The sequence below is a fragment of the Anser cygnoides genome, chromosome 18 (assembly GCF_040182565.1).
Source record: "Anser cygnoides isolate HZ-2024a breed goose chromosome 18, Taihu_goose_T2T_genome, whole genome shotgun sequence".
In the NCBI taxonomy this organism is placed as follows: Eukaryota; Metazoa; Chordata; class Aves; order Anseriformes; family Anatidae; genus Anser; species Anser cygnoides.
This window is the reverse complement of record NC_089890.1, coordinates 4930677-4944390: the sequence shown is the minus strand read 5'-3', so window position 1 is coordinate 4944390 and position 13714 is coordinate 4930677. Positions and strand designations below refer to the sequence as shown.

Sequence of the window (13714 nt, the reverse complement as noted above, 5' to 3'; positions counted from 1 at the left end):
GGACTTCAGCCTACAGTATTCATTAGCTAATGACAGTGGTGTTCTTAAAGGCAGTGGTATCACGCTAACTAAGCTCTATAAAAGTCAACGTGGGTGTGTAGCGATGTTATTAGGATTCCAATCCTTCAAGTCATCAGGCAGAACTGTTTGGCAGTCAAACAAGGAAACGTTACAGAGAAAACAGCCAATCACCACAAGTAAGCATCTGCAGAGATATTGCATACACACCACTGTATTCCCATGTAATGAATGACAAGGCATTACACAAGCAAAAAATGGCGAAAAATAAGCTAAATTAAGCTCCATTCATAAGTGGAAGTTGTCCAATATTTATAATCAATGAAATTTACGAAGAGAAAGCTATTTAATTCTAGGCTTCTTGAAAACATTAGGAGTCAAAGCCATTCAGTCATGGCTTAACAACTAGATTAGTTAAAATAGATATGAGAATTATACTTGTTCTGGTAAGTGAAGGTGAAATATAAAAATTTAAACAATGTGGTAGCTAAAAAGACATTTAAATACCTTAATAGAGGGAGTGGAAACCAGTTACACAAAGTAGATTAGTTTACAAAAGCTGGAAGTAGTGAAAAAAAATCCGACTGAAGTTTGGTACTTACTGAGTATTTTGTAAGATAGTGTGAACAAATGCTGGATTTGTTTCCATGGAAGCTGTTACCAGAGAGGTCAGCAGAGACCAGTACCAGATAGCCGAAGCATCACAGACTGAGACGCCCACCTTCTTAACTCTTTGATAACCAATCGCCCTGAGTCCATGGATTCTAGTGTCGCATCCATCACTAAGGCAACGCTTGATGTTTATCTGTACATCTGTCAAAACAGAAAGCAGATTTTTTTTCCATTGCTTCTGTTGCATTAGATGTAGAAGAATCCAGACATTTAAAACCACAAATACTGCAAAATCTCAGAGAAAAATAGCAGCAGACATACAAGAGTACTCCCACATATGGGAAACTAGCACTTGTATGCTTCTTAACCATGCACGCTATGATTTGGAAAATGCAGCCTTGGAAATTGCTTATGTGATCCATTATATATTATACTGCTACACATTAGGAAAAAAGTAGTACAAGAACCTCAAAGTGGAAAATTATTACAGATTATTTCACCACTACTAATCATACCTTTTTATCTACATACTTAGGAAGTGTCTTGGGTCAGGAGGGGATGGGAAAGGTAAGGAAAAAGTAAAGCCTAAATGCAAACTATTAAATTACATTAAAATGTTCACATAATTTTTTGACCATTTTGCAAAGATAACATTCTATTAGTTACTTGTGACGAACAACATCTTTGTTGCCTGCTTCTGTGGCCCTGAAAGTTTGCCTTTGGGAAAAGTATCTATCTGAGCTGAAGGGACAGTTTCTAAAGCTTCAGAAACATCTTAGGAAGGAGCAGCTTTCCTCTGATTAATTACAATATAGCAATCACAGATCTACCAGACTTAAAAATAAGACTACTTAGAAACCCTTAGCCTATAAACTGCTTTACAAGAACCGCCTAACCAACTCTTCAGATTTTTGCTACAAAAAATAGCCTCCCAGATACATTTTTTTGCTAGATACTATTATCTAACATGCTTTCACTCTGCAATCAAAGACATTTTAATACTGCCTGATGCTTTCAAAGTGAGAGGCTGAAAACGTGTTTTAATCATTTTAGCTCTTCAACCCTTCACCTGAGTTACAGACAACACGACAAAGGCTCAGAAGACTCTCTTACAGGCTAGAAATAAAGCTACAGTTAAAACAATTTCTCTGACTCAAGGGGAAGGCCAAGAGTTTCTGTTCTAATGATCGACATTTCAACACATCATTCTGTAACCTAGCCAAACTTTCACCTTCAAAAAAGCAATGAAACAATACACCAATGGTATCTTTATTGACTCACACATCTGACTAATGTTAGCGTTTTCCAACAGTGTTACGTAGCCAGTGATATTGCTTGGAATGTGAACATCTCGGACCTCCTGGAGACTGCTGGCATTCCTTCCCACTGCCACTGTAACTTGCTGTGGCATGTAGCTCTGGTCATTAGCTGCCACTGCAATGGACAGATGTCTCAAAACAACATCTGGTTTCATCTTTAAACTGCAAAGCAAAGGAAAAACATTTTTTGAAAAAGATAAATCAAGCGCTTCACTTTTAGCTGAGCCTCACCCAGTTTCCACTTTTGCAAACATAAATAAATCCACTGGAAGTTATCTAATGCTTCATAGGCATTACCAACCCTGTACTGTTGTATACGTGTTAGAAAACTTGTAGTTGGCTTAAAAGACCATCACCTCCGATAGACAGACCGTATAACTTTCTGTTGTTCAGCTTTTCAACTGAGAATTCATTCCTCAGGAATAAAAGTGTAGTGTTAATAATGGACAAAAAATTATTTTTTTGGTCTAAAACAAACAAACTCCCCCTGACCACCAAGTTCCTAGATTTACTACCAAACAACCACTAAACATTTCTGTTTCAAGGAGCAGTAACTGTCTCGCTGGTGTCAAAGCACTTCCATTCAAGCACTAACCACAGTAATATGGGTTGGAAAGTTTAGCTAAACAACCATGTGCATCAGCATGGAAGATGCACGGCCTTTAAAGGCTTCATTAGGCCTTTAAACTTTATGCACAAATCCATGACACGTTTTCAAATAGATTCATCTGTCACTCAGTAATTCTCAGATTTTTTCCAGTTACATCACACTCGCTGTGAGACCTACAAAACTCGGCTGGACATTGCTGTGACACTCACCGTATCCAGTGCGAGCGAGCGCTCCCATCTGACTGCCAGAAGGACGTTGTTTCTCCGTTTGTCATCTTGTCAATATCAGCAGAATTGGATGAGGTTTCTATGTGAGTATAGCACTTTGTGACAGACTTCAGTTTGTCCAGCTCCTGATTGCCATTCAAGTCACTGGGGTATTCTGAAAAAAAAAAAAAATTTAAAAAAAGCACTCCTAACATTCTTCTTTTCCTTGTTTTCAAGAATCATTATACTTTTATTATAATCTCATACGAATTGACTTGGTGGCATAGAACAGAGCTCCTGGGGAAGAGTTTCTGACAGAAAATGAAAGACAGAGAAGTTTTACTTCAGATGAAATCACAACAGTCCTACTTTACCACTTGCAGTATGAAAACACTGACTTTACCTCTAGTTCAATAGCCTTTATCTCCTCATTTCCTCTCTGATTTCATCAGCACTTTATTATTTTTATGCCAAAATCCCAAAAGATGAGAGGAAAAAGTAACTTATGATGGAGAAAACCTTAATCCAGCTATTCTAGGGAAAGGACAAAGCAGACTGTTTCCCCAAATAACTTGATCTGTTTCAAGAAAAGCGCAGAGATCTGAAAATATCATGAAATCAAGCTTCAAGAGGAAGAAAACGATCTCTTCCTCTAGGGAAACCACTAAGACAGTCTCATCTGAAATATAACAAAAGTTTCACGACTGCCACCCCATAACAGTAAGTTATTTTAACACTGAACAGTCAGCTTCAGAAAATGTTTGCGTTCACATGGAGTATCTGTTTCCCACAACTAGTAGAGATATTTGACTAGATAAAGAATAACACAAATTAGTAATTGCCATTCTGAAACAGGTCAGGAGAAAGACGAGAAACACCCAAGCGTGTTACTCGGAATGCTAGGCCATTAGGCAATCAACTTATGAGCATCCAAAGTTTAAATAAATAAAAATCAGATCAACTTCATAAAAATAGAAAGTCGTGCCTGTTAAAGATTTAACAGTAAAGAAAACTTTTTAATGTATCTGCAATCTCTTCTTCAAGCTATGGTTATGCTACCATTCTGGAAAAAAAGAGAAAATGTTACATACCTCTCTCTTTTAGGAGAAGTCGATCTAAAGAATCCTTCAACACAGAAGACCGCATAGTACAGATATTGTTGAAGTACTCCAACACCGGGTATGGGATGGCAGTACTAGAAATTCGATTCCGGTGCAAGAATCTCAATATCATTGAAGCATGAAGACCGAGGCGCTCTTTTGATTCAGAAAATATATCAATAAAACCTAGAAAGAGATATTATTTCCATTTTTGTTGCAACATCTGGCTTGACCTTTCAGCAACCAGGTCATCATTTTTCCCCTTTACTTCTTACTACCCTGTAAGTTCAAATGAAGCATGAGAGCCAATATTGGAACCATATTCCACCATGTGCAGTAGCTCAAGTTTACAACCTCTACAGCAGGACTGTAAATAACTTGCCAGTTAATTGAAATGTCTGAAAGGGTTCAAAACAATCACCAAAAATCTTAGTTTTATACTTACTTTTCTGTCCCAGAAGTTCTAAACCCTTACCTTGAATATCTAGGTGAAACATGCTGCTTGGCTGAAGAGGTGATGTATTCACATCACTCACCTTGAGCTACACTAGGCATCTCCCTTTGGCACTATGGATTATTCCCAAAGAGGTGCCTAATGTTTTCTACCACCTACATAAGAAATTTCAGCTTTTTACTGGTGGTATTCTGAATCACCGCATATTTAGATGTATCAAATAATACCCCATAAGTACTCTCCGCTGACTTCTCTATCAGCCAGTTCTAACACTTTTTGTCTGATCCTCTAAGGCAAATCCCCTTTAGCCACTTAGCATTAAAAGCTTGGAAGGAAAGACAGTAACTGATACTTATCCCAGAATTCAAATTCTGGAAACTGACACTTTCCAGAATATATGATATCAAACGTGAAATATGTTTTAGCAGGATTCCAAAAGCTACATAACAATATAATGATAAAGTACATGACTCATCACCTGAAACAGACTCGGTGGAAGATTTATTCTTCCAGCTAGCGAGTACAAGACTATTACTGCATTAGTTAAGTACTCCCCAGAATTTTGCAAGAAACTGTTTTCTGTCTGTGAGATAAACTAAACAAGGAGAAGAAGCTCCTCAGTCACACAGAGAAGAAAATAATGGTTATTTATGAAAGTAAGTCAGCTGGATGTATTTATAGGACATTTTTAATTTACATCTTCACTTGTCTGATGCTAGGGAAGCAAGAACAGCTCGGACTAGAGGTTTGACAAGAAACACTATTAAAGCAGTTTATTGAAGCAGCATTCCTTATATAGAGGCAGGACTTGGGAAAACATTTTTGTGCCACTCTGTTCTCACCTGGAACAAGGGAACAAGCTTGCAGCTGCCTGATGACATGGCTCAGCTCCCCTTGAAGATTAGCTCCACTAGAATTCTTGAGAGCCTCCAGCATATTCTCCACATCCACGGTGCCATCTCCTTCAGCATCAAATTGTGCAAAAGCCTGAAGAGGAACAAAAAAAGGAAAATTTATTTCAGCATGAGTACTTCAAGCAGAAATTCAAGGTATTGAATATAAGCCTTAGCAGTAAACATTAAAACACCGTTAAATGAAATCAAAATAATCAGTTTTCTGCAGTATTGAGTTAAAGACAATGGCAAACAGCCTGGTTGAAAATCTGCAGTCTTTAGCAAGTTTTAAGGCATTTACACTGCCTTCCTATAAAAGTCAACTGTAGTTATACTTAGGTGGAGACAGCACGTCTTCTATACCAGTGAATCAGCACTATCCGTCCACCCAGCATCTGTGACTGAGAAGGAGCTCACAAAAGAACGTTAAAAATCTCCTCCATTACATGGCAAGTTTCTTCTAGAAGCATTACAATCCGTTACTCATTAGCGCTACACCTACCTCACGCTGCGCCCATTCAAATTCTTTCAGGTTTTAAATCTTTATTTAAAAAAAAGAAAGTATCCCTAGAACCAGATTTTTAAAGTGCATTTCCCTCCATATGCTGTCGTCCTGCACTGAATACCAGTTTCAAATAGTTTATCAAAGTATTTATGAAAACAATGGAACAAGTTAGAAGTCGATAAGATTTCTTTTCTTACTGAAGGGAACCGCTGCCAGATTTATTAATTTTGACCTGAATATAAATTTATAATATAAAAAGGTGTGTTGAGCATCTATCAAAAGTAATTTACACAACTGTTTATTTCACGTCTTTGTGGTTACAAATTACACGATATTTTTATCCAGCTTAAGCCTATAAAAGAGAACTGAGTTCATAAACGTAAATGGTTTAAACTAGCTACTTCAGAGAACTCGTAAACCAGTGACACACTGAGATATATATATCAGTATATATTATATATATAAATAAACTAGCTATATTTTCACAAGTAATTTTGAAATGACCTTCTGTTCAATGCTCAAAAAAAATTATCTGAGCATACCCAAAGAAGAGAAGCGAAATTTCCAGAACCACCTTTTTTCATACAAACTGGGAATGGGCTTATGAAAGAGATTTAAAAAACAAAAGAGACTCGAGTCTCCCAGCCCTGCACTTGGTTTTTGACGTTCAGCTACACAGCCAGGTCAGGGTGGCCTCTGAGAAGGAAGCAGCTTGCCAGGTGTCGGACAGGGCGAAGCCACGGCTGCTCTTTGGGCAGAAGCTTCTGCTTGAACCTCCGTTTTGCTGGCTGGCTATCAGGCCTGACGTACCATTAAAACACTATCCTGGAGAGAAATAATCTGAAGCGATTAGATCAAAATAACCTGCCAATTAGCCATGACATAATTACAGCACCTTAATGAGAGCAAAGTCCTCCGGAGGTAAGAGGGCTCAGTACCGTATCGGAGTGCCCACAGCTCCAGCAGCGCGTGGGTGCGCGGAGCCGAGCAGAGCCCGGCACATTGGTAGGCTCCTGTCACAGCCCAGCCTGCGCTAACACCCAGCCCTCCCCAAAACGTCTCGCTGGCAGAGAGGGCCGGAGCTGGCATCAGGTAGAGAGCAAAACACAGACCTTTGTTTGAGGTCTACAACACAGAGGGATTAAGTTTAATATAACTGTTGCCCAAGCAAATCGAGGTGCAGTTTCGTACCACGGCTCTTGCCACTGCCTCACTTCTGCTCCTCTTACTTGAAGTCAAACCGTAATGACTACGGCATGAAGTGAACAGGTGAGCAAGTTTTGTGATGCTGCCGGTGAAAACAAACCGCAAACAAGACGAGCTGGAGCTGCTGAGCGCTACTTTAAGGCAATATCTGGCTATTTCACCTGCGGAGGGATTGCCACGTGCACGCCTGTCTTCGCACATGAACGCACTGGTCTGCACCTTGCTTTGCAAACTCTTCCTACGATCTCAGCAGATCTATAATCTCACTGACCCTAAAGCCTAAAACTATTTTTGATCGTTTGGGATAACTTAAACTCTGTATTTGACACAGGCACGCGCAACTCCCACTGCTCAGCCAAGCTGCGCTGTGCAAGAACGCTACACACAGGCAGCCAACAAAACACCCGTACGCAAGCCAGCACTCGGAGCTCCTGCGTCCACGTGTGGGACATGGTACAAAGGCAGGAACAGCTTTATTACGGTCCAGATTAATTTTGCTCCTTAATAAAGCCATTAAGTCTGCACGCTTCCTACCAAGTTCAACCGTGCCCATGGAGAGAGGCAATATGACAACGCAGCCATTCTCAGAAACGCAGCACAGGGATAAATCACTGCTCATCGCAGGGCAGCACGACAGAACATCGCAAGGGTGACTTAGGAAAATTCTGTGTTCCGTCCTTCGCTCTCAGCGGAACCGAAACATTCACGTCTCAAGCAAAAGTCGGGTATGTTACATGACAGCTGCTGAAGCACTAATGGATGAAAAAAGATTCCGAGGTTTGGTTTATCTAGCAAATAGACTGTGTATTTAAACAGACGTACATGTTGCCCATAAAGCATTCAACATGTGTTCACAAGCCCCACGCTGAGAGCAGAAAGGCTTAATGGGAGATCAAAATGTAGTCCCTGTACACGTCAGAGAGCCACATACTAATGTCTCATCCCCATAAAACACATGCCAGAAATCTAAAGTGCTCCAGCCCATGGGCTAGTGCCAGTTGCAGAAGTAATGACACCAGGGTTTCCCACACAGCTCCCAACATCTCCACGTTGCAGGTTAGACGAGATGCGGCCACAAGTCTGTGCCATCATAAATCCTGCAGCTAGTCTTTTCCCGCTCCCAAGAGCGTGGAAAATCCCTGGACTCTTCATGCAGAGGAGGATCTGCACTACAGACAACCCCCAAAGTACTTCTGCAGCCTGCAAAGCTCAGCTGCTTGGAGTAACAGAAAGAACCCCGATGTACTAATTTCATGCTTTTACTGTTGTGACAAATGAAGAATTGTTGTTTATCGGTTCTTGAAAGGGAACTGGAAACTCAGAGGCAGCGTTTTAGCATGCTACGTAAAACAGTCTGGTACAAACATACCGACTTGTACCACAACGTTAATCCCTTCCCAGTTTCCAGCAGTCTTGTTTCCATGTCAGCACTGACTTCAAGGAGTGCACGTGCAATTTAATACTCAGTTTACCATGCTGCTCTGCTACTCAGGAGCACGACAAAGACAGAAGGAAGTCACTGGTGAGGCTCAGGAACTGCATGCAGTAAGAAATCCAGACACAACCACTTCCTTAACTGAGTGTGAAATTCCCAACGGGGCAGTCCAGCTGGGCTTTAAACGTTAGCTAGAGAGTAAAGCTGCACAACTAAATGCTCTAAATGTTAAGTTCCCCATACCCCTTCCCACAGGTGAAAGGACACTGCTCTCTTCTACCAGTAAAACCTTGTCTCAAGGCCTTCTGCCTGCCGAGGGAACTGGTTGCTTGCTACTACTTGCTTCCAAGTCCTCCAACACTCTAACTTTCCAGCAAGTGACAGGACACCGATGGGACAGTTGGCAATTTCACTGCTGATTTTGAAAAGCAGCGATAAAATTACGCCTAGCAAACTTGGACCTTCCCATTACGAGGTCCCTCTGAGGGATCACTCCCCGGGCTCTCCCAGCTGTGCCACCTGCGCTGGGGGCATCCTCAGGCACACCGCCGACGTAAACGGGCTCCAACTGAGGAGCGGCTGCTGAGCACGGTCACTGGGAGTGGGAACGAGTGGAAGGGACCTCAGCAGGCTGACAGCCGGCCCGACAGCAGCGTGGTGCCTCCAGCCTCGGTGAGCACAGCCCTTTGCCCCAGACCTGCTGTGGATCCTGGGTGGGGCTGACTGGGGTGCCCCGGCCCCTTCACTGCCCCCTAGCCCCTGTCAGCACCCCCCAGCCCCTACAGAATCCTAGAATCACTAAGGTTGGAAAAGGCCTCCAAGATCCTCTGGTCCAACCATTCCCCTACCACCACTATCACCCACTGAACCATGTCCCTAAGCACCACGTCCAACCTTCCCTTAAACACCCCCAGGGATAAGCCACGTCCCTAAGTACCACATCTACCCATTCCTTGAACACCCCCAGGGACGGTGACTCCACCGCCTCCCCAGGCAACCCGTCCCAACGCCTGACCGCTCTTCCTGAGCAGAAATGTCTCCTCATTTCCAGTCTGAACCTCCATCTGAGCCCCCCTTAGCCGCTATGAGGCCCCCAAATCCTCTAGCAGCACCCCCTCTGCCCTCTCAGCATCCCTAGCCCCTATGAGCCCCCCAGACTCTATGAAGCCCCCCTTAGCCCCTAGGAGGCCCCCCAAAGCCTCTAACAGCACCCCCTCTGCCCTCTCAGCATCCCTAGCCCCTATGAGGCCCCATCAGCCCCTATCAGCCCCCCCAGCCCCTCTCAGCCCCCCCAGCCCCCATCAGCACCCCTTTACCCCCCCCCCAGCCCCCTCACCTCCTCGCTCTCGCCCCGGGAGCCCGCTGCCAGGCGGGACACGCTCTCGAGCACCTCGCAGAACTGCTCCAGGCTGACGGCCTCGTCGCCGCGGCTCAGGCGCTCCTCCAGCCAGCGCACCAGCGTGCTGTGGTGCCGCGACACCAGCGGCTCGGGCAGCGCCGTCTCCCGCAGCCGGGCCGTGGCCTCCCGCAGCCGGCCCTGCTCCAGCAGCACCTCGGCCGGCGGCAGCGGCGGCGCCGGGCCGGGGGCGGCGGCGGCCGGGAAGGGGGAACCGGGCTGAGGCGCGGCGGCCGCCCCCTCCATGCCTTCCTCGGCTCCCTCCTCCTCCTCCTCGCTGCTGCGGCTGCCCGCCGTCCCCATAGAGCCCTCCCGGCGGCGCGGCCCGGCTGTCCCTGCCCCTTCTCCTTCTCCTCCTGCCGCCGCTTGCCGCTTCTCGCCCTCCTGCTCCTCGCCCCGCCGCCCCGCCCGGCCCGGCCCGGCCCGGCCCGGCCCGGCCCGCCTTAGTCAGCAACTTCCCGGCCCGGCCGCACCTGTCAGCGCCCGGCCGGCGGCGGCCCCGCCACACTGCCGCCAAGCGCGGCGCGGTGTCGCAAACCCCTCCCCGCCCGGCCGCGCCGCTCTTCCGCGCGACACCCGGCGGGGAGGGAGGGCGGCGCGGCGCCACACCGCCGTGCGGCGCGGAAAGCGTCGCAAAGAGCGGCCATGTGGAGGGGCGCGGCGGTAGCGGCCGCGCTGTGCCTGGGCGCCGCCTGGCTGCTGGGTCGCGGGTTCGAGCCCCGCGGCCGCCTGCTGAGCGCGGCCGAGCTGCGGCGGCACCGCGGCGCTGAGGGCGAGCCCGGCCTCTACCTCGCCCTGCTGGGCCGGGTCTTCGACGTGCAGAGCGGCCGCAAGCACTACGGTCCCGGCGGGGCGTACGAGGGCTTGGCAGGTGCGTGGGGCCGGCTCCGGGGTGTGTGTGTGTGAGGGGGCGCGGGGTTGACCGTCCGGCCCTGGCCGCCCGCAGGGAGGGACGCGAGCAGGGCGCTCGCCACCGGCGACTTCAGCCCCGCGGGCCTGGTGGACGACGTCTCGGCGCTGACCCCGGCGGAGCTGGCCGCCCTCCGCGGCTGGATGGACTTCTACAGCGGCCGCTACGCCTTCGTGGGTAGGGACGGGGCTCCCGGGGCTGCGCCCCGCCGGGCGCTGTGAGGGGGGAACGGGGAGAGCGCTGAGGGGATGGGAGCTGCGGTGGGAGCGAGGGGCAGGGGCTGGGAGGATGGGGGGGGTTTGTGTCTGGAAGTGCCCTTTGGGGTCTGTGAGGGGTCCTGAGCTCGTCCTGCAGGGGTTTGTTAGTGTGGGTACATCACTGTGAGGCCAAAAAATGGGAGGGGTGTAAGCCCAGGCCTGCTGTAAAATGGGGCTCCTGGGAAAATCCTCTGGTGTAGTTCTCTTTTTTCTTTAATTAGCAACAATATAAACCGGTCATATTCCTTGCTTTTCCTTGTTTCCATATTACGGTCTTAATCGATACTCCTCTCTCCAAGGGAAGCTGGTGGGCAGGTTCTATGATGAAAACGGGGCACCGACAGAAGCCCTGCGGCAGGCTGAGGCAGCGATGGAAGAAGGCCTGAAGCTGAAAGCAGAAAGTGACCGCAGGAAGGAGCAGTTTCCACCCTGCAACTCGGAGTGGAGCTCTGCCAAGGGCAGCCGATTCTGGTGCTCCAGGCAGAGGTAAATTCGGCTTTCCTGCCGTTGTGCTCGGAGCCTTTGGAGCAGAGCAGAGCGCTTCTGCCCCTTTGCTTGGACACCCCGAGCTCTGTCATAGCAGGAGTGGCATGGGAAGACGTTCTGGCTCCTTCAGCCACCAGGCTCTGTAGTCTTGGGTGAGCTCTAGTGACTTCCCCACAGAAAACCATAGGTTGATCCTAACGTGCTGAGGGCTGGCATGGCTGGGATATGGCAGCCCTGGTCCCTTCCCCTGTCTGCATTCCTGCGGCTGTGCTTTCTGGCAGAAGCAGAGCCAACCTGCAACGAGCAGTGGTGCTGTTCTCCGCTGTGCCAGGTTTAACCGCTGCTGCTGTGTGAATAGAGGTTTCCTCTGCTGGTTCAGCAGGAGCTGAAAGCCTCCATGCAGGCTGGATGAATACACAGGTGCAGGCTTGGCTGGTCAGTGTTTTCAAGTGGGAGGTAGCAGAGAGGAGCTCTGCTCACTGACCTGGTAAGTGGGCAAAAGGAAAATAAAATTTCCTCCTTATAGTTGGCACTTCCAGGAAATTTGTTTCTGAGACAAACTCTTGTTGCACTGGAAACAAAATCATGTTTCAGAAGTTGCCACACGTGCACGTGATCAACCTGTTCTCAGGGAAGCAAGCCAGAAATCCCACTGGGACTGCTGGCAGCATTCAGGCAGGCTTTCTCACCTATCAGGAATCCAAGGATCAACTCATGTTTTTCAGACTGTTTTGCAGCCCGTCTCTCAGGCTATTGCCACAACAGTTTTCTCTTAAAGCTACATTAAACTGACTTTGAACAGTCACTTCCTACTAGACCTGTTTAGTTGTGTACCTCTCTCAGTTCAGGGACTGTTTTGTTCTTAGCTGAAATCACATTGCGAACTGTATTGCAGGATGCTTGGGCTTCACTTGAAGTACACAAGTACACATTAGCACTGTGTACCTTGGGAATCTGCTCCTACACATGAACGAGCTTGGTTGCAGTCTCTGGACTGCGTGTTGTGTGGTGGTCTCCTGTGTAAGAGTTTACTGCATCTTTTCTTAAGCCTGGAGTTAGGGGAACAGGCAGGATTCAGCCTGCAAAGAGACACTATGAAATACTTAGAGAAGTAATTGAGGGTTTCTTTGCTTTTGCCCTAGTTCTCAAAATCAGCATTCACAGAAGAAGGCATGTGGTCATCTGTGAGCAATTAGCTGCCCCAAAAAAGGCATTTTTCCATTAGGCACCCTGTGCTAAGTAGAGCTATATTCCTTTTCCAGTAATAGAAACAAGGGAAGCAGAAGTTAGTTGCTCCCAGAAGGGTGCGTGCAGCAGCACTGATGAAACCGGGTTCAAGCCGCAGGTTTCTGAAGTGCAGCCAATAAATGGGTATCGGAAGGCAGTGAGATGTTGGGGGCAAAGTCTACCCCAGAGTACATATTGTTAGTTTGCCTCTCCCAGATGGTCTTTTTTTTTTTTTTTTTAAACCTAGATGATTCTCTATTTACTGGAAACATTTTCATGGTTTTGAATTGGGTGTTTGAATTGTAATCGATTTTAATTTTCTGTTTCTAGTGGGGGAGTGAACAGAGACTGGATTGGAGTCCCCCGGAAGCTGTACACACCTGGTTCGAGGGGGACTCAGTGTGTGTGCGTGAGAACTACGGGGCCCCCTTGGGGACAGCCGGACTCAACGGAGCACAGTGACAGAGGTGATCTGGATAACCCTCACCTGGAGGAATATGATGGCTGCCATCCACTGGCCGAGCAGTGTGTCCTGAGTGTGTGACTGAGTTCTGGATCTGAGGGCCGTGGAGTCCTCCAGTGAGATGTTGTACTTGGGGTGAGCACTTCAGCTCCGTTCCTTTCCATCTGTCTGTGCAAAGGGAGTGGTGGCAATTTGTGTTGTCACTTTTCTTAATGTGGAGGTGGAGGTGAGAGAAGGAAGAAACACTTCAGCCAAGTCACACTGGCTAAAAAAATCAGCAATTTTTCTTAGTGTTTTGCTTACAGCATTTTATATTTGATGACAAACCATAAGATGCACAACCTGAACTATACTTAAAAATGGGTTTCTTGTACAGTCAGAAAATAGCTGCTTGTGTGCATGACAGGGAGGGTGACGTGTTGTGTTTCAGGACAGTAAGGCAGCAAGCACAGGAACTGCTGCAGCAGCAGCACTGGTTTATGCACAACCACCCACTGTCACTTGAAATGTGCTCGCTGCATTGTAGTGTTAATGCTCTTTCTCAGTCACCTGCTTTGCTCCAAAGAATTCACAGGTAGGAGGGAAAAGCCTCACTTTCCCCTACAACTAAGGTACGT

General features: G+C 47.1%; 2 protein-coding genes across 4 annotated transcripts in view; one reads left to right on the top strand and one right to left on the bottom strand.

Annotated features, from left to right (window-relative positions):
- ZZEF1 (zinc finger ZZ-type and EF-hand domain containing 1) overlaps positions 1 to 10262 on the bottom strand; it is a 59927-nt gene extending 49665 nt beyond the window's left edge. For both annotated transcript variants that reach the window (XM_048067901.2, XM_048067902.2), the window contains exons 1-6: positions 9695 to 10262; positions 5162 to 5306; positions 3857 to 4051; positions 2769 to 2940; positions 1912 to 2111; positions 621 to 831 (exon numbers count right to left, since the gene is read on the bottom strand). In XM_048067901.2, coding sequence (XP_047923858.2) covers positions 621 to 831; positions 1912 to 2111; positions 2769 to 2940; positions 3857 to 4051; positions 5162 to 5306; positions 9695 to 10057 — 1286 coding nt within the window. In that variant the 5' untranslated portion in view covers positions 10058 to 10262. The remainder of the gene's footprint in view (positions 1 to 620; positions 832 to 1911; positions 2112 to 2768; positions 2941 to 3856; positions 4052 to 5161; positions 5307 to 9694) is intronic.
- Positions 10263 to 10378: 116 nt separating this feature from the next.
- On the top strand, positions 10379 to 13618 carry CYB5D2 (cytochrome b5 domain containing 2). Of its 2 annotated transcripts, XM_048067919.2 has the most exons (4): positions 10380 to 10625; positions 10701 to 10841; positions 11221 to 11407; positions 12965 to 13618. In XM_048067919.2, the coding sequence occupies exons 1-4, from the start codon at positions 10400 to 10402 to the stop codon at positions 13176 to 13178; spliced, it is 768 nt and encodes a 255-aa protein (XP_047923876.1). In that variant the 5' UTR covers positions 10380 to 10399; the 3' UTR covers positions 13179 to 13618. The 2 variants fall into 2 exon arrangements, with proteins under 2 accessions (XP_047923877.1, XP_047923876.1); XM_048067920.2 differs by lacking the exon at positions 10701 to 10841 and having other exon boundaries at positions 10379 to 10625.
- The last annotated feature ends 96 nt before the right edge of the window (positions 13619 to 13714 follow it).